The following is a 26,924-nucleotide window of genomic DNA, read 5'->3' as shown; positions in this document are numbered from 1 at the left end:
GCCCGGCTGGGCAAAACATTTTTTTTTTTTAAGGGAAGAGTTTTATAGGCAGGAGGGTGGGACTATGAAGTTAAAAGAGTGGATTATTTCAGGGCAAGGTTACCTTCCCTTAGGGAAAGGCAGAGAGTCTTATCTGGAAGGTTTTATAGGAAGCAGGGTGGGGCAAAAGAATTATTAGGAAAGACAAGAAAGAACTGTTTCTAGGCCAGGACAAATTTTCTTTGGGGGGAGGGGGAATAAATGAGATAAAGTTTTTATCATGCAGATTGCCTCTTTACTTAGGACCTGGCCCACATGACAGATTACCTCACTGGTGCTGGGCTAGAAAATTCCAGATTGGAAGAGGCTGAAACTGCAATTAGATCAGGTATTAAATCAGGTTTGATATTGTGGTAGGCAGTTAGACAGACAGGAGCAGAGCAAGGACAATAGACCAGGTACAGAAGGTCACCAGGGCGGAAAGCCCCGGGTGCCTAGCAACAGGCAAAACAAAGAACTCGCTCCCAGGGTAACCTTTCTTCCCCTAGCATATCGCTGGTCCTGAGGTTTAGACCCCATGATCTCTCATATCACTGGTCATGAGGCTCAGACCCTCCCCTAACCTTTCCTCCCCTGGCATATTGCTAGTCATGCGTTTTCCGCCTTAGAGGGGGAACAAACAAAGGAGCCAGAGAATAGCCCTTAAGAGTTAAACCCCCAGGACAATGAGGTCTGACCCACATCAAATACGTCTAGGCCTCAGTTGTATTTCAGGTCCATGCCCAGAAAAGCAGCAAAAGCAGACAAGTGATGCCATGGCTGACATCAGGACCAGCTGCACTGACTAATGACCCCTACCCTGGCACCGACCAATCAGTAGAGACCATGACCAGGAGAGGACATGCTTGGAAAGCTGATGAATATTCTACTGGGATCCTCCCCTCAGACCTCCAGATAAATGCCCTCAAGCTGGAGGACCCAGTGTGCTCCCTTCCCCCCAGGAGTGTATTCCTTGCCTCTCTCTTTCTCCTAAGCTCCAAGGGCCTTTCTTTTTGCCTCTGTAACTTGTTTCCAGAGCCCGTTTCTTCTACTGTTCACTTATTCTACCTCTGTGACTCTCTAAATAAATTTTCTCTTACAGTTTGAGTCTTGACCAGAATTCAAGTACTGAGGTTGCTGAACCCACGTCCAGTCTGACTCCACGGGTCTGACACCTGGTGCCATTTCACCACCGACAGTATCGTGGGCTTGCGGCACGAGTGATGCCCTTTTAGGCCTGTGGTTTTGTTTCACAGAAGAAACGTAGGTGACGGCCACAAGTTAGCTGTCTGACCTAGAGCAGGAACTGCCCCATCCAAACTTCTCCTCCATTCTCCCCTTTCCCCAACTCAAGTCCTTAACTCCAGCAGGACAGAACCCCGACTCTCCAGGACGGCTTCATCAGCTGCTCCCCAGCAAGGGTGTCTGCTTGCCCTGCGGATACCCTGCCAAAGCCTAACTCCCAGGGCACTGCCCTGCCACTTGGCCGTTGATACCATCCGTCTTAGCCCTTCCCCACATGCTGCCTTGGGACTGACTTACCAGCCTCGGGAAGGCAGGTCCTACCTACAGTGCTTAACAACCCCACCAATCCGGCAAGTTACTTTTCTGGGTTTCACTTTCGTACTTACAAAACCTTGGGGGTGAGGAGGGCAGTTTAAGGGTTATGATCTGGGCTTTGGAGTCGAACTGCCTCAGCTCGTATCCCACTGACTGACTGAGAGACTTTGGGCAAGTTTCATAACCTCTTTGTGCCTCAGTTTCTCCATCTGTAAAATGGGGGTTATGACACACCTCGTGTTGTTGGTAAGATGAAAGGTCATCCATGTAAAGGGCTTCAAACAGTGTGCAGCAACTGTTAGGAGCCATTACTACCATTATCTGCGAAGCGGAGAAAACAAGGCCTTTTCTCCTTCCAAAGATTCACTGAAAGGATGAAGTGGGGGAGGGGAGGAGGTGGTGTGGGAAACGTGCCTAAGATCCAAGGGGTGGGAGACGGGGTCTGCCTGATGACATCCGGGCTGGGGGTGTGGAGGAAAAGGGGGCCCCCGGCCCACCCAGCACCCCCGGTCCGACTCTCGGGTCCAGCAGGCCTCAGATTCCCTTCGGCGCGCGGGCTCCTCTGACCTGGGGCTCCGTCACCCCGGCTCAGGGTCCTGGCTGTCTGAGCGGGGAAGGCAGCTCCCGCGCGGCCTCAGAGGTGGGGTCCCTTCCCCCCTCTATCTCTTCTGGACCGGCGCTTGCAACAGGGTCGCCCAGCCCGTGGGGTCCCCAGCGTCCTCCCCGGCGGCCACGCGGTCCCCCACCGCCTGCCGCTCAGACCCCCGGGGCCTCGTTCCTCCGGGTAAACCGAGGGGTCCCAGGGCATCCCCAGGGCAGGCCTCGCCCGTTTCGGGACCCTCCAGGTCGGCGCACGTCGGGCCCCGACGACGGCTACGGGGCGGCAAGGCCGAGGGCTCCGGGGGGTCAGCGGCGGCCGTCGGAGGGCGCCGAGCCCGCCCCGGCCCCGCGGCCTAGCACCGCGCCTTCCCTCGGTCGTACCTGGCGGCCCGCTGGCGCGGCCCCGCTGGCCTTTGGCCACCCGCTCAGGCTGCGCGGCCACCGACCCCGCCTTGCTCTTCGCGCAGCCCATGTGGCGCGACGCCCCGTGAGGACTCCCGGGCCGAGGCTCTCGGAGCAGGGGCCGCGCGCCCCCTGCTGGCCGCGGGCGGTGGGGGAGGGGGCGGGGGCCGCGGGCGGTGGGGGCGGGGCCGCGGGCGGTGGAGGCGGGGCCGCGGATGGTGGGCGGGGCCGCGGGCGGTGGGGAGGGGGCGGGGCCGCGGGGTGGGCGGGGCCGCGGGCGGGCTCTGAGACTTCTTTCAAGCTGATGTTGGTTTTTTTTTAAACATTAAAACACGCTCACTAAAGATAAATAAGAAAATGCGTAGTGGAAAGAAAACAAAAAGCTTCATCCAGAATCTTATCCTGCAAACTCCTGTTGCTGTGTTTACTATTTTTCCCAGTTCTCCCCCCCTCCATGCAGTTTACACCTCGCTTTTCATTGAACACAGGTATCCCCGCTTTTGGAAAGTTCATGGAAAGCCACTTCGCTTTTACCAAAGATCCACCTTAGTGCATGTTTTCACTAACTGAAAGAAATCCAAAGAGGGTTTCACTCCTAGGAAAAAATAATGTTCGGCGTCTGTTTTACAGCGAGCGTTACAGAGACGGTGCGCACCCCGAGCCCCACGCTCCTCTCCTGGGGCCACAGCAGCACCTCAGCCTCCAGCCGCCACAGCTTCGAACTGCTTGTGAGCATCTGTGCTTTGTCTCCATTTATTGTGTGCATTCCTGCTTTTGCTATTATGTTAGTATTAGTTCAGGTTATTGGGGGAAGGGCGTATCTAGGAATGCTCAGAAATGTTTTCCTTATCAATGAATGGTAATTGCTTACAAAAGTTTTCGTAGGAATGCTCTACTTTTGGATGGGGGCAGGGGTTGGGAAGGGTGGACTACTGGCACTTTCCACCCGGACAACTGCCTGGCTTCCACCCTGGCCTCAGGCTTTGCCAATGAATGAGACTTACACAGGCCATTCTATTTTAAACAGAAGCTTGCTCACCCCACCTCACCTCAGCCTACCTCTTAACTTTCTCTTTGGTTTTATATAGCACTGACAGCCTTCCAACTTGCCCTGTATTCTCCGTCTCCTGCTCCCACACCCCTCCTCCCAGAATGTGAACTCCACCAGAATAGCACCTTTGCTTCCCTCCCCTCCTTTGATGTATCCCCAAAGTCTAGAACAGTGCCTGGGACAACTGTAGAAATTCAATATTGAAGGAAAGGAATGAAAAAGTGAGGAAACATTATCTTTAAAAACTATTAATATAATAGTCCTTCCAGTAGAACTACTGTACTAGGCTTACCTGGTCTTCCTTGTTAGGCATTTAGTTTGTTTCTTATTTTAAATTACCGTGAATAAGGTTTCAGTGAGCATCACTGTGTTGTGTCTAGAGCTTTAAGGCTCTCCTTGCACACTGCCAAATGGCTTTTCCAGAATGGTCCTCCTCCCCATCTGTACTCCCAGTGGTAATGAACCTGAGAGTGATTTTTTAAAACCAAAACCACATTGTGCCACATCAGGTGGGGGTCACTGCTCTGCACCAATGCAGTGCTTCGGTTTTCCTTCTTTCAATTAATTAACATATGTTAAGCATCCAGCCCAGATCCGGCTTTGTTCTAGGGTTACTGGGTGTCTAACACAAGTTTCCTGCTCTTGAGGAACTCCCATCCCAGCTGAGATTTACTGAACTTGTCTGGTCACCAGATGTGTAGCAGTGGTGCAGGCCCTTTGTTTTTATCTGGGTTTGTGGGCAAGCTTATTTCCTGCTTTTCTTGGGAGCAAACCAGAGTCAAATGCTCTTGGAAAACACTGGGTGTTTATTTGCTTAAATACAGAAAACAAAAACTGAACCAAAGTCTTTTAAAAGTGGACACCACTCAAAGCCAAAGTGAATCTGAATAACAACCTTCACCCAGGTGTTTGCAGTTTATCATAGTAACTGATCTAACTAAGCCAGGACCTTTTAAAGGCCAAGAAAAGCCCCCCCCCCCCCCTCTGCGAGCCAGGTCTGCATTTTCTTTGTTCAGTTGGAAGGATTGTTTCAGAGAATTTTTAAAGAACATGCTATTCAACTTATGCTAAATTACTATTTTGTCAGCAAAATTCCAATTGGGGTTGTCTTTTCTTTTTCTCTATTTAAAACACACATTTAAGTAAAATGATGGCTTTTCCATTGTTTTTAATACCTAGGCAAAGGTAGCTGAGAGTCAGGTGCTTACCTGAGTCATGCTGTCATAGGCCAACAGTTTTTGAGGCACTTAGGATAAGCCAGGCATCCTGCTGAGTATTTTATTCACAAATTTTCCTGTTATCTGCACAAGAGCCCTATGTGGTAAGGACTATTATTATTATTATTATTCCTATTTTACAGATGAAAATCCTGACCCTTGGTGGGTTAATTGCCTAGGATCACATAGCCTGATACTCAAGCCCCCCCTCCCCCCCAATTATGGCAGTAGGCGCTAGTCTCTTCTCCACCTTCAGTCTTGTTCCCTTCACATCCTGCCCCTGTGTGGCAGTCAGAGAGGCCTGTGACATCTTTGCCCCTCGTGGCTCCCCCAAACCTGCCTCCTTGCAGCACATACATTTGACACCAGCTACAAGCCAACCTCACTGTGCTAAGAGCTGGGACTTCAGAGAATTAAACAAAACTTCGCCCATCGCTGAAATGCACAGGGATTTGGAAGAACGGAGGCCAAGTCCTCAACACTCCGTAGGAGGAGGCCCTTTAGTAATCTGCATCTCTCCCTGCGCTCCCCAGAGCCAAGTGCACAGTGAAGCCAGGTCACCTTGGGGCCCTGAGATTAGGAAGCTGGCTCACCACCCTTCTTTGGCTGACTTACCTCAACTCATCTTTCAGGGCTGGGCTCGCTGGTTCAAAAGCTTCTGTAATCATTGCATTCGGGCTGCACTGTCGGTGCCCCTGGGCACAGCTCCAGAAGGTCTCTGACAGGGGCTTCAAGGGGCAGAGATGGGAGGAAAAGCACAGCTTCACTGTAAACTTGAGAAAATGCTGTTCACCTCAAAGACTGGAGGTGGCTGGGAGGCTGGGAGGAGCCGAGCAGCCAAGTCTCCCAACCTACCCTTTGACACCATTTTCCCCACTTACAAAGGCAGGTCTGTGTTTAATTCACCTTTGTGTCCCCAGCACCTGGCTCAGTGCCTAAAAGGAACTAACATGATCAACCGATCACATAACATCAATCACCAATTATACATTGAAAAGCATAGCATCAATCATCAACTATCCAATGAAAAACATTCTAGTTTTGTTAGTTTTCTGGTTGTTTGAATTTGCCGTGGGAGTTAGATTTTAAAGCAATTTCCCTAATTCTAAGTTCTCTATTATTAGAACCTTCTGCTTAAGTCACACACAAACTCCATGTTGCATTTTAAAGGTGATTATAACACTGGGTCACCTATTTGTAGAACTCTATGGTCTATTCATCCAACACAATGAACTAAGTATGTCAGGCAAGTTAAAAAGAAAATGAATGCTGGTTTTGCTGTGGATGGAAAGGTAGACATGAAAACTGCCTGTGACAGGTAGGTAGGTGGTTGGGAGATGCATCTCCTGATGCCTCCAGTCAGGATTGCCTCCTGCCTCAAAAAGTTCCACACTGCCCATCCTGGCGACTGAAATCCCAGGTGAGTAGGACAGAGAACCAAGCTCTGTCATCAGACAGACCTGAATTCGAATCCCGATTCTGGCACTCATTAGCTGTGTGATTTTGAGCAAGATACTGAACTTCTCTGAGCCTCCACCTTCTCTATAGAACGAGAACTATTTTAATATCTACATAGCAGGATAGCTATGAAGGTTAAATACTTGGGATACAGTACATGCTCAGCTAATGGACAGTTTCTGCCTGCCCTTGGGAGCTGTGTTCTTCAAGGTTCCCTGAGGAAAACTCCAAATACTCTTGCATTAGTAATAACAGATGGGCATTAGTATCCCCATGTTGCAAATGAGGAAACAGAATTAAAGCTGTTAAATAGGTTCCTCTGCAAAAAAAGTGGCCAAACTAGAATTGGCTCCCAATTTTATTGGGCTCTCACGTTGGTGACAGATCACACACACTGTTCCTCTAAAGCAGTTCCATCTAGTTTGTAGTTTTCTTAGGGCTAGCTTTGTCTTCTGATTCAAGAACTGTTTCCTCTGCCATTTTAACCTTTATTTTCCCCAGTGACTCACAGTTGGCTGAACACATGGTTAGTACTTATTCTTGCTTCAAGAATAGTGTTTTTATTTTTAGAGTAAAACATGCACAACACAAAATTATTCCCCCCCCAAAAAAAAAATACAAAAGAGTTTACACTAAAAAAATAAGGCTCTCTCCCACCTCACCCCAAGCCCCAAATCCCCCTGCCCAGAGGCAACTACAGTTAGCTTTCTGTGGATCCTTCCAGAAAGAATCTTCACATTTAAAATGAGGGCACAGCTTTAAGGTGGGAAAAACTAGTGTCGGTGATGCTGCAAATCAGTCAACTAATGGGGATTGGGGGCAGGGATCAGATTCACCTGAATAAATATCAAGGATTAAAGGCCAACCCGTTTGGGAACAGAACTTTCAGTTCTGAGCTTCTGGATCCAGGTGTCCCATGGAAAGATGCTCTTGCAACTACATTCTATATGTTAAAAAAGAGCCCTGGCCTGCATGCTCAGTGGTTAGAGCAGTGGCCCACGCACCGAAGGGTCACAGGTCTGATTCCCACTCAGGGGAACATACCTGGGTTGCCTGGGCTGCAGGTTCCATCCCCAGCCCTGGTCGGGGCGAATTCGGGAGTCAAAGGGCGAGAGGAAAGGGCCGACTCTGCTGGAGTATGCCCATGGTGACACCGAAATGAAAATGATGTGTGCCCTGGACGTCTGGACATGTGTGATCACCCAGCATCCCCTCCCTCTTCCTTTTGGAAACAGAATCCTTCTTTCTGGTGGAGGAACCCAGACCAGGCGAGTCACATACCCCATCACTGTGGTCATGTCGTTTGAGTAAACAGAAGCTTAGAAAAATTAAGTCATTTTTATTAGAATTTGTTCCTACAGCAGTTCAAATGCTAGAGAGGCTTTAAAATATGTCTAAAAATTCTTTAACACTAGTCCCTTCCAAAGGTAGAGCCCAATATCCCTGTCCCTGAGTGTGAGCTGAACTCAGTGACTCACTTCCAACCAAGAGGATGTTGCATAAGTGAAGACTGTGTGTCATCCATGGCTCGATCCTAAATGACAATGTGGCTTCTCTCTCAGATGCCTTGGCTTGCTCTGGGGAACATCAATTGCCATGTTATGAGATCACTCAAGCACACCAATGGAGAGGTCCAACTTGGGTATGTGCCCTGACCAGGAATTGAACCCACCACCTTTTGGTGCAAGGGACAACATTCCAGTCAACTGGGCCACACCAGTCAGGGCACAATTCCTTCTTAATTGTCTTATATTGTTGAATATAAAAAAAAATCCAGCTGTATTACACTGTGTGCATATGAATATGGCATAATATTTGTGTAAAAAAAGATGGAATATATATGTATATTTACAGAAGAAACTGGTAACATTAGTTATCTCCAAGGAGGAAAACAATAAGATGGTAGGGGAAGCAGGGTAGAGAGTCAATTTTTCACTCTCCAACCTTATATTACTTTTGAACTTCGAACCATTGCAATGTATTATTTATTCAAAAAATTTTCCAAAGGAAAATAAGTAATTTTTTGCCTCCATTTCCTCAAAGCTTTGTTTTGGGCTGAAATTTTTAACTTACGATAAAACAAGTCCTTGAAAAAAAATATTCAAGAAATATTTACTGAGCAACTATTCAGTGCCAGGCCTACCGGTGCTAGAGGACACAGCAGGGGGGGAAATAATTTTTTAAAAAATGTCCCTGCCCACGAGAAACAAATTCTAGCAAGGAACATAGTAAATAAAACAACCCATAAAAATAAACAGATAAAACATACAATAAGTTAGACAGTGGTAAGAGCTATATGTGAAAAGAACTGAACAGGATTAAGGAGGTCTGAGAGTAATTACGGGATGTGGGAGTGATAAAGGGGTACAATTTTAAGTAGATTGTTAGAGCAGGCCTCATTGAGAAGGTGACATTTGAGCAAACATTCAACATTGTGAAATTGAGGATGAGGCTACTCTTTTTTCTGTGATATTATTTCACCATCTGCTGGGTCATTTGAAAGGATCTGATCCCAGCTTGCATTATTTTTCCAATAAAAACTATCTGTAGAAATACTAGGACTATAAAATATGTTGCAAAAGAGTTTATGGGTAATAGTTGAGTGCATTGTTCTAAAGTTAAATGTAGCACGGAAATTTCTTAGAATTACATCAGTTTCTCTGTGGTGGCCACAGAGAGAAGACAGAATGCAAAAATTTCCTATGGAATTTACTTTGTGTTTAAGAGAGTGGCTCTGGTGTTAACTTGTTTGAAGCCAGCCTCACCCTTTCTAGGTCACCTTGGCCGATTTCTTAACATCTCTGAACCTCAGTTTCCTCAGCTGGAGAATGGGACTAATTATCATACCCTAGCCCTAGAGTTTTAGGGACCCAATAAGATAAATGCCTGCCGTCAGTGCTCAGGAAGTGGTAAGCCCGGCCTGGCGCCAGCCCCCCTTGATTCCGATCCTGAGCCAGCCCAGGTTGACTGCGCTGATTTGGGTGAGTTTCTTAGTATCTCTGTAGCAGTACTGACGTCCTGGGCTGTTCATGAGGAGTAGAGAAGTTACTACCTGTAAGACACTTAGAAGAGGTTGTAGTGAGTGTGATTAGTCTGCTAGGCCTGCCACAAAACAATCCCACAGACTGGGTGGCTTCACCAGCAGAAATTCATTTTCTCAGCTCTGGAGGCCGGAAGCCTGAGCTCAGGGTGTGAGCATGGCTGGTTCTGGTGAGAGGCCTCTTTTTGGCTCGCAGATGGCCACCGTCTTGCCTTATTTCTAACATGTGGCCTTTCCTCCATGTGCAAGGAGAGAAAGAGAGACCTCTCACTTCCTCTTCTCACAAATCCACAGACCCTATCATATCAGGGCCCTCCTTCTACGACCTCATTGAATCTTAATTACTTCCTAAAAGCCACATCACCAACCAATTGTTAAATAAGCCAGAGTAAGGCACAAAGCCATGTGCGTGGTATACTGCCATTTAAAAAAAGAGAAGAAGAAGAAGAAAAGGGAAGAATGTGTATTTGTGCTTGCTGGTAAATAGTTACCTCCATAAGGATTTTGGCCCAAATCCGCGACAGCGGGTGCCTCTGCGGAGGCATTAGGGAACCGGAGACAGAGGCGGGATGACTTTTACTGCGTCTACGCTCCGCTACACCACTTCTGAATTGTGAACCATATGAATGCAAACCATATTTTATTTTATTTTTTTAATTTTTTTTAATTCTTTTTTTTTTAAATTTTTTATACATCTTTGTTGATTTCAGAGAGAGGGCAGCAGAGGGAGAGAGAGATAGAAACACCGATGATGAGAGAGTCATTGAGGATCGAGCCAGCAGCCCGGGCATGTGCCCTGACCGGGAATCGAACCTCGATCGCCTGGATCCTAGGTCCATGCTGAACCGTTGAGCCACGCCTGGCAGGGCCAACCCATATTTTAAAAAAAACTGGAGGAAGAAATTCACAAAAATAGTAGCCCGTGTGAAGTCACAGTGAGAGGAGCGGAAACAGGAGAAGGAAAGGAAGGGGGCCTCTGTGGCGTGCGCTTGGCATTCCTGCTGATACCTGGGGGGGAAGGTGGGCCAACAAGGCCTGTCTGTGATGTGATGGCCCCCGGGGGAGTGGAGCTGATGGGTGCACATCCACCAGACACACCGCCCGTTGACTGTCACACGCCTCCTTGCGTCTGTGATGTGTGCGGAGTGGCCGGTGAGCTTGGCTTGGAGTCGGGGAAAGAAGGCGACCCCTCAGGGGCCGAGGCATCACGGGGACGTGGAGCTCCCAGAGGGCTTTAGTTAGGGACAGGTCATGGTAACTCGTCTTCGCGGACCAGGTAGAGGAAGGCTTGTTTCTAACATGTGTGTTAAAACGTTGGAGTCGGGAGGAGAAAGAAAAAAGCCAAGGAAAGAGCAAAAAGAAAGGAGGTAAAAATTATAGAGAGCCTAGCCTGGGCCAGGCACTGTACGTGCAATGGAATCTGTGGGTTTTGTCAGTTTCTAGGCCCCCCTCTTCTGGTAAGAGCGCTCTGATCTTCCTTAAGCATCTCCTTTGTTGGTGTATCTCAAGCTTTCTCAACCCTGGCACCACTGACGTTCCAGCCTAGGGAACTCTTTGTTGCGGAGCCTGGTCTATGCATTGTAGGATGCTTAGCAGCATCCCTGGCCCCCAATTATAACAACCCGAAATCACTCTAGACATTGCCAAATGTTCCCTGGGAGGCAAAACCACTCCCCTTCCCCCTGAGAACTGTTGCTGTGAACTGCCTATGAGGCCACATGGCGAGAAACTGTAGGTGACCTCCAGAAGTCACAGAGCGGAAAGGAATGGGGACCTCAGACCTACAGCAGCAAGGACCTGAATTTGCAAACAGCATGAATGAGCCGGGAAGCAGGTTTTTCCACAGAGCTTCCAGATGGGAACTCAGCCTGGCTGATACCTAGATTTTTAGTCTTTTGCTGGGAGATAATAAACGGTTGTTGTAGGCCTGGCCAGTGTGACTCAGTTGGTTGAGCGCCATCCCATGCACCGAAAGGTTGCTGGTTTGATTCCTGGTCAGGGCATATACCTGGGGTGCGGGTTCGATCCCCATGCACCTGATCAATGCTTCTCTCTCTCCCCTCCCTTTCTCGCTCTCTAAAATAAATAAAAACATATTTTTAAAACTAAATAAATAAACGGGTATTGCTATAAGCTGCTGAGTTGGTGGTGGCTTGTTAGGCAGCAGCAGAGACCTCAAGTTCCATGAGCTGTGTCTCTATTGTTATCATAATTTCCTCCACTCCATTTTCCCCTTAAGCCATTTTAAATAGGTTTCTGTTTTCTGCAACTCAAAACGTCCTAAGTAAAACATTACCTCATAGGCCAATTGAATTGGACAACTGTATTGATCTGTATGTTTCACTGTTTATAAATTTCACCTCAATTAAAAATAAAACAAGAAAAACTTACCTCACAGGGTTGCAATGCACTCACGGTTCTGTGTTAGTCAGGAATCTTTTGGATGCAAGTGCCTGAAAAAACTTGATTAAGTTAAAAAAAGGAATGTATAGGCTCACAGAAAAATCTAGAGGAAGGTCTGTGTTTTAGTTCTCTATTGCTCTATTTCCTCTCTTTTTAAAGCTGAATGATATTCCCTTTTATGTATATAGCATATTTTGTTTATCCATTTATTTGTCAATGGACATTCGGGTCGCTCCCACCTCTTGCCTATTGTGAATAGTGCTGCCGTGAACGTGAGTGAGCAAACATCTCTTGAACACTGCTTCCAGTTCTTTGGGATATACACCAGCAGTGGCATTGCTGATCATAAGGTAATTGTTTTAAATTTTTTGAGGAGCTTTCATACTGTATTCCACAGAGGTTGCGCCATTTTACCTTCTCATCAACAGTGCACAAGGATTTCTTCACATCCTCACCGAGACTTATTATTTTTTGTTTTTTTCACACTAAACTTTGTTTTATTTTTTAAAAAACTCACTAGATGCAGAGCAGTGAATGGTTTGGAGGGGCTCAGGGGTTAGCGCCTATGGGCCTGGAATTGGCCTGCAATGGGTGACTGAACTGAGAGATGAACCTGCTCGGCGCTGGACCTTGGCCAAGATAGGAAACATTCTCACTAATAGTGTTGCTTTGTAATCATGGACCCAAGACAAGTTTCAGGGCGGTTTGTTTCAGCTGGTCAACACTGTTTGTTGACTGTGAGATTGATGGTTTGTACCTTGTCTCAGTGAGACCCCCTGGGGGTTCTACCTTTGGGGGTCACATAGCAAGAATATCCTATGTGACCCGCAGGGTGGAAGAAGCCTGGCCTACGCTGCACGTGACTCCGAGGTGGTCGGTGCACATGGTGGTGGTTCCTGATCTAAATGCAGAAGTATGTCTGTTCAGCTGTGCAGAAAGGGGACAATTGGTGCCCACAGCTGGCCTCTGCACACTCAAAGTCTGATGCAGACTTTGGCTCCTCCTGTGCATGTTCTTACTTTAATGCTCTTGCTATATTTTAGCCTTTCCTGCAACATTGTCATTTTAGGTCCATTAGGTTTCTTTGGGAATCAAAAACTGTCCGACTGCCACCATTACTGCCAGGGGGAACAAGTGTAGCATCCTCTACGGTAGCCCAGTGTCTGGCACAAAATATGCCTTTACTGTAAATATTTGTTGAACAGCCCAGGCTGGCGCTGGTGAGGAGTGAAGGATGGGGACAGGAGTCCTACAACCCAGCTCCTTCTGCTCCCTCCAGAGTCACACAGACTGCTCATCAGTACCTGGCCCGTAAGAGCTGCTCAGTAAACACTTCTCAAACAAATAAATGAATGAAAAAATTAATGCTCTATTTACTCGGACTTGGCAATGATCTCAAGGTGCTACAGAGTAAAAGAAAGAAAGGTCAATAAGCAGGCATCGTAAAGCTTGTTCTGCATCCAGGCCTCCTGGACACACCTTTCTAACGAGACTTTCTCGTGGACCCTTTTAGATAAGTTGTCCTGAAATGAGAGGATTCAACTGATTTTATTCTTGCAGGCATTTCATCCATGCTCCTTTTCCAACATTGCCCCAGGGGTTCACTGGCCTTTTCTGAACTGCCAAGAATGGTTTAAAAGCAGATTTTTTTGGTACTAGTTGGCTCCTGTCGATCGTGACTCTTTTACAGTTTCTCTTTCCAAAAATGGCCAATAAATTTGCTTTCCTCTACAAACCGCTAAGTAGAGAAATTCTCTTCACTTAAAAAACAAAAACAAAAATGTCTTTTGAAGTCCTAGATCTAGAGAAATTTTAAAGTGCTATCATTTCTTAAACTTCTCTCTTTTTCTCTTCCTTAAACACCATTAGCACCCCAAAAACACGTGAGGCCTTTCTCAAGTTCCATATTATTTCTATTCAGTAGCCAAGAAACATCTTTTGTGCTTGAGATAGGCTTTAACAGAAAGGTCTATGAGTACATGTTCATTTTAGGTTTTTCTGAGCATTAATAAAAATGAACTTGATGGTTCACTGAAACCATTGGAAGTAAAACAAAGTGGAATTGCTCTTGGCTTTAGTACTTGGATAATGAACACCAGGTTTCTAAATTCAGCCCTTTTAAAGGGGCTATACAGATAGCATCTATAATAATAAAGGTAATATTAGTCTGAGAAAGAACTAAGCCAGAAAAGCTTATCTTGGGCAAAGGAATGTAAATTTTGGTGTTTACATTTGGAAATGGATTTGCCTGATTTCTGGTAACTGTCTTCACACATCTGTAGACAAGAATGAAGCTTCTGAAAAACTGACTCAGGGCTAGAGATCCATAGTTTTCTCACCCAAAGATTTTGCTTCAGCTGTATTTCCTGTGAGAGGAGGGCCTTACTTTTCATATCTAACCACAATTTTTTTCTGGGTAAAGTTGAGATAATAACAAAGCAGTTTGTTTTTCAAGTATATTTGTTGGGGACTCTTTCATGTGTAACTGGCAAAACCCCCAAAATAACTAGAATAAATGAAAAGACAATGTATCAGCTCACCTAAATGATGTTGGCTTCAGGCACAGCTTGATCCAGGAGCTCAAATGATGTCATCCAGGCACACTCCCTTTTCCTTAAACAGGTCTTCTCTAATGGAGATCATAATGATGAATGAGAGCCGAGACTTACATTTTACCAGTGTAGCATCCTCAGGAAGGAGAGCATCTTCCTAAATCTCTGGCAGAAAAGTCTCAAGGAGGATTTTGAATGGTCTCACTTAGGTCATGTGCCCGATTCTAAACCACTCACCCATTATGTCCAAGGGCATGGAATCCTTTGGGAGGTGGGTCTGATCAAACCCACCCAAACTATACAGGGCAGGTTTTCCCACAGGCAAGAAGAATGCTGTTTCCAGGAGAGGGAAGGGATGTCAGGCTGACAAATACACCAGATATTCCCCACAAAAGGCCTTTCAGAGTAACTTAGTGGAACAGAGGCAGCAGGGAGTAAGAAGTGAGGGATGAGGCGCCAACTGTGGGACACACTTTTTCCCCCATTTCTAATTTCTTCCTTTCCTCTTTCCTTCCTTCATCTCTTGCAACACATCTTGTTTGCTGCAAGCAGCAGCAGCAGGAGCCGTGACTGTGGACTTACAACGTAGGAGGATTTTAACAGGGGCAGGAACAGCGGAGGCTGGGCAGGCTTGCTGAGAATGTGACAGAGCGAGGTCTGAGCGGTGAGAAGGGGGGGCGCCAGGTGAGGGGGAGAGGCGAGGCCGGGCCAGGTGAAGAGAGCTGGCACCAGGTGATGGCGCCCTGGCAGGGTAGGCACGTTTCCTTCAGCACAGGACCGGTCTGTGGCTGGCGCAGAGGCCGCAGGCGAGGAAGGGGGCTGGTGAGGAGAGAGCAGCGGAGAGGGACCTCGGGGCAGATTGTGAAACGCCTTGAACTTCATGCCAAAAGGTTTGGACTTTAATCTTCTCCCTAGGTTTTGGGGAGCAGGGGAGGTCTTTAATCCTAGGATGGATTTTTCAAATATTTTTATGATGATATCTCTGACAGCTGAGGGGAAGGGGATTGGGCAAGACTGCTGGCAAGGAACCCCGTTAGGAGGCTAAGGTGGGAGTCCTAGCAGGAGGTGACAACGACCCCTAAGGCAGTAGTGGCAAGAAGGGCGGGGTTCCAGAGGTAGAGCTCAGGTAGGATCCATGGGATTTGGTTCTGCCATGGTTCAGGAAAGAACTGATTAGCAGATGTATATGGAGTTCGAAGCAAGGAGCTAATGCCCTCCCCTGGCAAATTATTGACGCAATGAATCATCCATTAAGGGATAGGAAAGTTCACTGACTTCTCAGAACAGAAGATGCCTGGTGCCAGGAAACCACGTCAGGAGGTACTTGTTGCATAAGTGCAACCTTTCATTTTATTTACCACCCTAAATGAATATTTATTATAAATAAACAAATATTTATTAGGTTTCGGTTATGTGCCAAGTCTTGTGCTAGGTGCCGAGTAGAGACTGGACAGCGAAATAGACGTGATTCCTGTCATCACGGAGCTTTCTGTATGCAGAGGACAACAAACAAACAAACGTGTAATTAAAATGGACAAACAGTGTTGAGCGTACGGGGGTCATCAGTTCTGGGTGCAGTGAAAAGAAAGGAAGGGACAGGGAGGAGAGAGCCCCCCAGGTGGGTGGTCGAGATGAGGCTGGGTTCCAAGGGAACTATTCACATCGCCTCTCATCTGGGGGTGGTGAGGCATCGTCTAGCCAAGCAGACGTTCAAATAATGCAAATGTTGATGTGGCAATAAGCTTCATCTTGGCTTCACAAATTACACTTTTCCACAAGTATCTTGCAGTTTTAAATGCCCTCTGAGTAACAACACTGGCTTTACTTAGCCTCGAGGCTTTATGACTATAACTCACTTGGTATTTTAAAATTTACAGTATGATCCCTCACATTTGCTGACTGATTTACGTGCTGTCCCGGTGCAGCTTGTTACAGCCATGGTTCCACTCAATCAGACTTTCCCAGGTCCAATGTCTTGGGTAGACCCCTCCTACCTTGGCGTTGGATGCGGCCATGTGACTTGCTCTGACCAATGGGACATCAGAAGACATGATACAAGCAGAGAATTAAAAAGTGCTTGAACCCTGGGCTTGCCTTCTCTCCCTTGGAGAGCGCCACGTGAGGAAGCCTGAGCTAGCCTGTTGGAGGGTAAGGGACAGAGATGAGTATCCCAGCTGAGGCCTCCTAGGTCAATCAGCCCTCAGCCAGTCTGCAAGCTGACTGTCACCGCATGAGTGACCCTAGACAAAGCCAGCAGAAAATCCATCTTGCTGAGCTCATCCCAAATTATGATTCCCAAAGAAATTTTGAGCAAATTAAAAGATTATTGTTTTAAACCAGCAAGTGCTTTTTATGTAGCAAAAGATAACTGATATGGTGTAATCTTCAAACAGCTCAATTAGTTTTTGCTTTGGAAGAAGACGACTTAAAGGCAACAAAGATATATGTCTCTTCTAAGATTTCACCCTAGTGTGGGGGGTCGATCTGAATTCTTACTTTATATCCTGGACTCTAAAGATCACTTTATCTTTGCAGCTTCCAGTATTTCTTAGAAATATCCAAACTTAAATCCTCTAATTAATCACAGTTCCCCAACTTGCCAGTTTTCTTAGCTTGCATCTTAAAGTGATATTAAGATAATGGGCTTTGATTCCATTTTAAAAAGTTAAGGACCAAGGTTATATATAATTGTATAAATAAATAGAACTAGACTGGTATTTTAAAAATAGCCACATAACTTTATAATCAAACCTCTTAACCTTCTGAGAAGTATATGACTCCATCATTCTAAACAAAAACTAGCTCAGAGGCAATATAAGAACATTTTACTCAATTTGTTAAAAAGAAGTCATTGTGGCTTTCTTTTTTATTTCATTTTGCTTATGGAAAAACTGTATTTTCCCAGTTCTTTGAAACATAAAAAAAATAACTAAACTTAAAGTAGTGTAATATAACACATATGTTTCTGAATCTTTACAGATAGAGAATAATTTGTTCCCCAGGACATAAGAGAAACTCACATCCCTTTAATGTTTTCTGTACTTTTTTTTTTTTTTTTGAGAACCACTTTCAACTTTTTAATAATGAAGGCTTGAAGATGTTAAGTTACTTGCCCCAGGCTACACATTATAAATCATAGAGATGGAATCAAAAACTTTTCTTTTTTATGCCAAGTCCCATTCTGCTAACCGGCCTAACTAAAAGAATAGCTATTATACAAGTAATACATGCTCATAAAAGCCAAACTATACACAAATATACAGATTAAAAAGCTCCCCCTTCCTCGCTGTAGCAGGCTACAATGTCAGATTATTTACCTGACATTCATTCCCCACGTTTTACTTTCTAACAGAACCTGGATTTTTTGCAGTCCCCGCTCAACCCCCTCCCGCCCGGCTGCCTCCCCACCCACCCACCATAGCCACTTGCTTCTGAAGATGTGGTCCCCATTGGTCTATCTTTAAGTCAATTACAGAGGTTTAAACAAGGACATGTGACACATGAGGCACATAGGGGAAGTCAGCCGGTGCATTTGTTCTTAAAATGAGAGAACGCTTGTGAATGCCATAAGAATGTCCCCTTAGAGCTCAGCTGCGGGGAGCGTCGCTGACTGGTGGCTGCTGCAGTGCCTGAGCCTCTGAGGCCTGCGTCCCCGGGGCTGCTTCTAGCCAGCAATGGCGTGTGGCTAAGACATGATGACAGACTTGTTTCTCACAGGTGACTTTAGCTAGGTCACTCTGGCCTTGTCTGCTAGGGAGGTTAAGTTTGGACGTTTCTCCTTAAACTACTATCCCTATTCCCCTTGAGAGGAGCTGCCTGACAACAAAGCCCGCTCACTGGGAAGGGCAAAGCAGGAGGAAGGAAGGAACCTGAGCTGCTGGGTGAGTCAGGTTCCCCAGGGTCCCTCTCCCCATGGCCTTCTTGTTGTGTAAGACACTAACTTTCCTATGGTGTGAACCTCGGAGCTGGGGTTTTCTTTACTTGCAACAGCAAGCCTTGTGACTGATACAATTACTCTCTAATCTCACTTCCCACCAGAAACTTCTGACAACATATTACTGTGAACCTTGCCAAACATAGGTATCATTTTGCAACTTGAGTTATTTTGAAGGCATCAACATATTATGTACACCCTTCCACAGCGGTACATAAGGACCTAACTCAGCCTTTTTCATGGCTGCATAGAATTCTATACAGGATGTGCCCTAAGCAACGTGCTTCTACCCACGATCATTTATGTTCTGCCCTTTTTTTTTTGTCTCAAAAGACATGAGGAGAGAGTCACTGGCAGAGCCTTCCCTAGAGGACACATTCCTATGTTCTTCTGTCCATCCCAGAACTGGGGCCACTTTTAATGCAGGGGAAATACACACCAAAGGCAGTCTGAGCAAATAAATTAGACTTAGGCGCAAGAGAGGGCAGACGTTTGGTAGAGGAGCTGCCTGAGACTGAGTGCACTCTGAAAAGGGAATGTGTTCCAGACTGTTCTGGCCACTGGTGCCCCCTCTTGCCCTGCCTCTTCCCTTCCTTGCTCCTCTGCTCCGCCCCCTAGCCTCCTCCTCTGGGGGCCATGAGGGGGGCCGGGGAGCAGTAGGCTTAGCTGTAAGGATCACCCGGCAGCCCTGGCTAGCGTGGCTCGGTTGGTTGGGCATCCAGTTCCATTCCAGTCAGGGTACATACCCGGGTGGCAGCTGGACCCCCCAGCTGGGAGCGTGCAGGAGGCAGCCCATTGATGACTCTCTCTCGTCGTTGATGTTTCTATCTCTCCCTCTCCTTTCCTCTCTCTGAAATCAATAAAAACATATAAAAAAAAAAAATCATGAATCTCCCTCTCCTGCCAGGTATGGGGCCCTGCCCTGTATCCCTCCAGGCCCAGCATGCAGGCCCCAGCCCCACCCTGCTCCTGGCTCTACTCACCACCCGCCCCAGCCCCACCCAGCAATTGGCCGCCTGGATCACTGACCTTTGGCCCTGGCTGTTTACCTCCCTGTGCGTGGGGTTGCTGTGAGTCTGTAAACAAAACGGGGCAGACAACCTGGATGTGTTAGTTCGTTCTAAGGTGCCTATTGTTAGAGCCAAACAACAACGTGGTTCACCTGGCAGGATCCTCCAGCTTACCTTCTGAGAGATGCAGGAGCCCTCACAAGCTGAGCTCGTCTCAAAGGGACGGTGTTGAACATTTCCCTCTACACCGTGCTCCTCCCTCACAGGAGCTGCTTCTGGCAGGGACTGTGGTTCCTCGCCTGCCAGGGTGCTTCCCACGTCCTTCCAGCTGATTTCCATCGCTCTCTGACCTCCACTGGCCCGGCTCAGAGATGGATTTGGTCTGGGTGGGAAGATAAAAGCCGGCTTTGCTTTCCTAAGCCCAGGTAGGCCAATCTACCTATTAGAGCAAACTCTAAAATAGTGCCCAACCGCACAGCACATTAAATATACTTTCCGGCTTTGGGCTGTAAACAGTATTTGAGCAAGGTGGGAACAAGTGAGTATACTATTCCAAAGTTTATATAAAAAGAGGGAGATACGAAAATATGTATATTTACTGATCTGGCAGAGTAAAAAGTAGAGTGGAAGAATACACCTTCAAGAACAGGGAAAGGGGAGAAACTGATCGGAGGAACAGAAATAAACGCTAGACTTCTTTGAATTCACCTTGTTTTGTAGACTGAAGGAACCATGTGTTATTGTATGCAATTATAAAGAATTAAAAAAGCAATATCTAATAGCGACAGCAAAAGGAAACTAAAGAGCAAGCAGTTAAGCGTGTATCCAGTTGTCAGCGTAATCCCAGTGTGAAGAGCTAAGACCTAAGTGGCAACATTCCCTGGGCACCGCCGGAGGGGCCTGGAGAACCTACTTGTCGTTTTGAAACTGGGAAACAAGCGTTGCCCTTGCCTTTTCTATACAAGCTCCATTTCAGGATGATCGAATAAGTGATGAGGGCACACTTCTTTCTGTGGTATTTCAACTGTTAAAAGAAGAAATGGTAAAATTAGAATATGATCATTTTGCAGCTTTGGAGGAATCGACGGATCTAGGCAATGTCAGCAATGGTTGCAAATTGTTCAAAAAGAAAGACGGCAGACACTGCATGCCCCCTGATGGGGGTAAGCTCTGGAGGCTTCCAAAAAACTGCACCTGAATCTCATCAAGCAGATTAGACGGGAGCAGGGGGAGGGGGAATTAAGAAGTGCAAAGTTCCAGTTATGAAATGTAACATACACGGAGATGTAACATACAGTACAAGAGTAATACCGGGGTGGGCAAAAGTAGGGTTACAGTTGTGGGTATGCGAAAAACAACTTACTCATATTATTATTCATTAATTATTGCATTGAGTATTTATATTACAACTGTGAACCTCCTTTTGCCCACCCCTGTCTTTTAATGACCATGTTTAGTGACAGACTCTTCCTAGACTTACTGCAGTGATCACTTTGTAAGGTGTATAGATGTTGAATAATTATGTTGTACCTTGAAACTAATATAATATTGTATTGTAATTAAAAATAAAATTTAAAAACCACATCTGTATCTAACCAGATACCCAGATCTGACTGTCAACTCACCGGAAGTACCGAGGAAAAAAAAATATGTTAAATGACACTATGAGGAGCCAAGTAGCACAATCCAGATTACTATAAACTCTACGGGACAAAAAAACCTGGTTTATTCAAAAGAAAAAATGTTAGTCAAAAGGAAAAAAAAAAGAAAAACTTATAGGTTAAAAGGAATTTAAGAGATATTATTCATTTACAATAAGTGGATTTATCTGGATCTTGATTCAAACAAACTGTAAAAAAATCAATTATATTAATATGTAAACAAAAAATTTTGAATACTGCCTAGATATTTGATGATATTAAAATTTAAATTTTTTGTTGTGTTTTTGTAGTTATGCTTTTTTGTTTGTTTGTTTTTTAAGTATAAACTTAAAAATAAAGAAAACAGCTGTTTATTATAATTATCTTCACTGTATAAGAATAGTGTTTTTAAATTTATTTATCTCTATTGTTGAAAGCACTACAGGTGTCCCATTTTTTCCCCCCAATTGACCCCTCTACCTCACTCCCACCCCCTCTCCAGGCCTTCACCCTGTCATTGTCGGTGTCTGTGGGTTACGCATATATGCATATAACTTCTTTGGTTAATCTCCCACCCTCCACCCCCCTTCCCTCTTCTCTCTGAAATATGATCATATGTTGCATGCATCAGTGTCTCTGGATCCATTTAGTTTGTCAGATTCTTTTGTTCATTAGCTTCTTCTTAAAGAAGATCCTTCAACATTTCACGTAGTACTGGTCTGGTGGTGATGAACTCCCTTAGCTTTTCCTTGCCTGAGAAGCTCTTTCTCTGACCTTCAGTTCTAAATGATAGCTTTGCTGGGTAGAGCAATCTTGGTTGTGGATTCTTGCTTTTCATCACTTTGAATATTTCTTGCCACTCCCTTCTGGCCTGCAAGGTTTCTGTTGAGAAATCAGCTGACAGTTGTATGAGTGCTCCCTTGTAGGTAACTAATTGCTTTTCTCTTGCTGCTTTTAAGATTCTCTCTTTGTCTTTAACCTCTGGCATTTTAATTATGATGTGTCTTGGTGTGGGCCTCTTTGGGTTCCTCTTATTTGGGACCATCTGTGCTTCCTGGACTTGTAAGTCTATTTCTTTCCCCAGGTAGGGGAATTTTTCTGTAATTATTATTTCAAATAGGTTTTCAATTTCTTGCTCTCTTTCTTCTCCTTCTGGCATCCCAATAATATGAATGTTGAGCCTCTTGAAGTTGTCCCAGAGGCTCCTTATACCATCTTCATATTTCTGGATTCTTTTTTCTTTTTGCTCTTCTGGTTGGGTGTTTTTTGTTTCCTCATGTTCCAAATTGCTGATTTGATTCTCAGTATCCTTTACTCTACTGTTGATTCCCTGTAAATTATTCTTTATTTCAGTTCGTGTAGCCTTCATTTCAAATTGTTACTTTATTATGTCATCGATGATCTCACTTGTTTTTGTAATAGTCTTACTAATATCCTTGAGCATCCTTATAACCAAAATTATGAACTCTGTATCCATTAGCTTGCTTGGTTCTATTTCATTTAGTTCATTTTCTGGAGATTTCTTCTGTTGTTTCCTTTATGACGTGTTTCTTTGCCTCCACATTTTGGCTGCTTCCAGGTGTTTGTTTCTATGTATTAGGTAGAGCTGCTATGTCTCCTGGAATTTGTAGAGTGGCTTTGTGTAGTAGGTGTCCTGTAGGGTCCAGTGGCTCAGCCTCCCCAGTCACCTGAGCTGGGACTTCTAGGTGCTCCCCTGTGTGGGCTGTGTGCACTGTCCTGTTGTAGTTGAGCCTTGGTTGCTGTTGGCATCACTGGGAGGATCTGACCCCCAGACCAATCAGCTATGAGGACCAGCTGCAACTACAGCCAGAGAGCTGCTATTCTGGAGACACCCCTATGGAGCAGGATTTACTTCAGTGGGGCTTTGGTGTTCACCAAGTGCGCCCCTCGAGTGTGTCACTCGTTGATGTGGTAGGGTTGTAATCCAGCATGGTTGAGTCTGACCACCAGGTGTACTGTTTCTGGGACCTTGCCCAGGGCCACCCAGCATGAGCTACACAGCAAACCATAGTTGGCTGCTACTTGTGCTGGGCTTGGCATTGTCCAGGAGAGGCCAAGCTATGAGCCACTGCAGGCTGCCACTAGTGCCAGGCCTGGGGCCACTTATCAAGCCGTACGGGGCCCGCTGCTGCTTGTTTGAGAGATTTTAGGAAAGACCTAAGCATAAGGCTCGAGAGGTCACTTGCACAGAAAAGCCACTAGAAACGACCTGGATGAGCTGCAGGTGGGGGGGCGGGGCCTCCAGGAATCCCAGGGTGGGGCCAAAGGTGTTAGTCAGGTGCTCGCGATTCAAATATGGCGCCTGCCTGCCGGCTGTGTGCGGGGAGGACTCGCCACAGGAGCCATGGCCTCTGCCAGCTCTTCTGCCTGGGAGGAAGCGGCCCCTCCACCTCTTGCCAGGATTCCAGGCAGGTCAGTTCCTCCCCGAGTGTCCCGGGTCCTTTCAGGCTGCTGCCCGGCGCTGGGCTCAGAGGGAGCGTCCGAGTGAGTCCGCGCCGGGCCCTTAAGGGGAGCTGCTGGGCTCCCGCAGCCTCTGCGACCCCCAGCGAAAGTCCCCGCTGGTTTCACAGCCTGAAGTTGTGGGGACGTCTCTTCCTGGCCCTGGAGCCCTGGGCTGGGAACCTGCTGTGGGGCTGGGACCCATCCATCCTCCAGGAAACCTCCACCGCCGAGATTCCCTCCCAGGTTTACCCCGAGGCACCGGGTGTTGGCCACCCCGGCGGCGTTTCTGCGATTCAGCCCTGATCAGCCCTCGTCTCCGCCCCTCCTACCAGTCTTGGTGCTGCTTCAGCTCCCTGGTTGTGGGGCGTCTGTGCAGCCAGATCTCAGGAGGCTCTGAGTGAGGGTGGTTCCGTATTTTAGTTGTGATTTTGATGTGGTTGCGGGAGGCGCGGGTGCAGCTGCTACCTGGGCCACCATCTTGTTTCTCCTCTGTAGTTATGTTTTTTAAAGGAGTCCATACGTTTTGAAATAAATGAAATATTTAAAAACGAAATGAAAGGATGTCTGGGTTTTCATTTTTCAAATTAATCCTGGGTCGAGAGGCAAAGGACTGGGTAGAGGTACAGATGAAAAAGGAGTAGCTGTGGGTTAATGTTGTTGAAGTGGAATGAAGGGTGCATAGTGTTTATTATTCTATGTGCTTTACATTGGTATTTGCTTAAATATGTTATTGATAAAATATTTTAGGAAATTCTTTGGAAAGAGTTTTTATACTTTCATTTTTGAAATTACATAGGTAATTTCAAAACTCCTTTAACACAGCTATGATTTCTTAGAAATCAGTTCGTAATTGGGAATTCTTTCCAAGTGAGAAAGTAGTGATAACAGCCTAGCCGGGTGTGGCTCAGTGGTCGAGCATCGACCTAGGATCCAGGAGATCTCGGTTCGATTCCTGGTCAGAGCACATGCCCGGGTTGCGGGCTTGATCCCCAGTCGGGGGCGTGCAGGAGGCAGCCGATCAATGACTCTCTCAACATTAAGGTTTCTATCTCTCTCTCTCCCTCTCCCTTCCTCTCTCTGAAATCAGTAAAGATATATTTTTTTTTAAATAAAAATATATTACTAAGTCAATGTGACACTGGCATAAAGAAAGACATATGAGATAAATGGAACAGAATCGAGAATCCAGAAATAAACCTTCATATTTATGGATAATTGATTTTCAACAAGGGTGCCAAGAAAATTCAATGGGGAAATAGTACTTTTTTCAACAGATGGTGCTGGAACCTGGGTATCCACATGTAAAAGAATGAAGCTGGACCCCTTCCTTACATCATGCACAAAAATTAACTCCAAACTGATCATGTACCTAACTGTAAAGGCTATTCTTAGGAAAAAATATAGGAGTAAGTTTTTGGAAACATGGGTTAAGCAAAGCCTTATTAGATACAACACCAAAAGCACTAGAGGGAAAAAAAAAGGTCATTGTATTTCATTAAAATGAAAAACTTTGTGCTTCAAAGGACACCATCAAGAAAGTGAAAAGACAACCCATAGAATGGGAGAAGATATTTGCAAATCATATTTGATAAGGAACTTATACCTAGAATGTATAAAGAACCCTTACAACTCAATGATAAAAAAAGATAAATAACCCAATTTAAAAACAGACAAAGGGTCTGAATAGACATTTCTCCGAAGAAAATATACAGATGGCCAACGATCTGAGCAGGGTTTAGGAAAACCAAGAGGAGATAATGTCCTTTCCTCGGGGTTAGCAAGAGCAGGAAACCGTTAGCACCTGTAGGTCTGCAGGAGCAAGGGGAGGGAACAGCCTCAGGACCTGCAGAGTAGCCGAATGGAGAGGGCTGTCCAGGCAGGACTGTGGCCTTTGGTAGAGGGGGGCCGTGAACTCACAGCTTCCAGCAGGAGAGGAACCAGGGTATAAATACCCCAACCCCGCTCTCTTCCCACCTTTGATCTCCTGCTGGGACCACCCCCACTGGCCCAACTCAAGAGCAGAGCTTGAATTGACTTCCACAGTTGGAAGAAAGTGGCAGAAACAGCTGAGCAGAGGCGAATGTGTGATTTAGGGAGTAGGAGGCACAGGTAAGATTTATGCTGTGGGCTCTGGACACGGGAAATCAAAATGAAAGGAAAGTTAAAGCGAGCACCAGGGCAGGAGCAGGGAACCAGATGTACTGCTGATTTAGATACGATAAGGTGGCTCACTGAGCCCCAGGATGTCCTCTGAGGGGAAGAGCCACGGCCAGTTCATTCTGGAACAGATGGAACTGAAAAGCTGTTGCGCTGGCTTCCGACTCTTGAGGGGACACATAGTAAATATTAAGTTTGGAATCACAATGACTCAACTGCCACTGTAGCGGGAAAGCAGCCATAGATGGTACCTAAATGAACCCTGCGGCTGTGTTCCAATACAACTTTATTTATACACCCAGGCAGCGGGCCTGCGGGCCACAGTTGGCCAACCCCTGCCCTAGACACTTAAGAACTTTTTCATCATGTTACCGTCAGAAAGACTTTTGATGTCCCTGTTGGGATGGGCCTTTTCCCAGCTCTGGCTTCTGGTGGATAAACAACCTGGGCCTCTCACAGAGTGCCAGGAATGAGTGCATCAGGGGCTCGGCCTTCAGATGTCTAAGAAAAGATGCGTGTGTAGCTGATCGACCACTCGTAAGGGATATGGGGCAGGAATTTCCAGCTCCAGCACCTTGATTTCAGTATTTTCCTGAAAATAGGTTAAAGGAAGGTCTCCTTTCCATGCCAGGAACATGCCCTAGTCTGGCGAAATGAAGATTAAGCTTTGAAATCCTACAGACCGGAGTTCAAAACCTGTCACTCACTCGCTGTTTGGCCTTGAGGAGCGAGTTTTCTCACCTGTAAAATGAAGGTAATACTCACCTCATAGGTCTCGATGGCTCCTGTTATTACAAGGAATAACAAAATATGTTCACACTTCCAGATTTTCTCTCTTGCTCTTTTCTACTGACTTCCTGAAGACTATTAAAGTTTGTTCCCAATCTACTGGCTTTTCATTTGGGTTCTCTAAATGCTCCTCCACCTGGCCAGGTGGTTCAGTTGGGCAGAGCGTCATCCCGATACGCCAAGGTTTTGGGTTCGATCTCCTGTCAGGGCACATACAAGAATCAACCAGTAAATGCATAAATAAGTGGAACAACAAAAACTGATGTTTCTCTCTCTCCCTCTCTCTCTCCCTCGTCCTTTCTCTCTCTAAATTCAATCAATCAATAACTTTATAAAAAATAAAAGCTCCTTAGGTATATCCAAAATAGATCCCAGACAAATTGCATATTGATCAGGAAGTACTCTTTGATTGCCAGCAATAAAAACTGAATTCAAACTCATGTAAGGGGGAAAAAAGATAGGTGGGGTGATGTATAGGATACTGGAGTTCTTTTTTTTTTTTTAATATATCTTTATTGATTTCTGAGAGAGGAAAGGAGAGGGAGAGAGAGAGAGAGAAACATCAATGATGAGAGAGTCATTGATCAAGCCCACAACCCGGGCATGTGCCCTGACCGGGAATCGAACCCT

At 46.0% G+C, this 26,924-nt stretch overlaps 1 protein-coding gene across 2 annotated transcripts in view; it reads right to left on the bottom strand.

Moving 5' to 3' along the window:
- The window catches only part of TXNRD1 (thioredoxin reductase 1), a 97,954-nt gene extending 95,271 nt beyond the window's left edge, over positions 1-2,683 (bottom strand). The window contains exon 1 of one of the 2 annotated variants that reach the window (XM_081125474.1): positions 2,560-2,683. In XM_081125474.1, the coding sequence (XP_080981600.1) occupies positions 2,560-2,650 (91 nt within the window). In that variant the 5' untranslated portion in view covers positions 2,651-2,683. The remainder of the gene's footprint in view (positions 1-2,559) is intronic. The other variant, XM_081125477.1, reaches the window with a different exon arrangement.
- Positions 2,684-26,924: the final 24,241 nt, after the last annotated feature.

Source organism: Miniopterus schreibersii, assembly GCF_964146895.1.
Source record: "Miniopterus schreibersii genome assembly, chromosome: 2".
Lineage (NCBI taxonomy): Eukaryota > Metazoa > Chordata > Mammalia > Chiroptera > Miniopteridae > Miniopterus > Miniopterus schreibersii.
The sequence above is the reverse complement of the archived record's forward strand: the minus strand, read 5'-3'. Positions and strand labels throughout refer to the sequence as shown.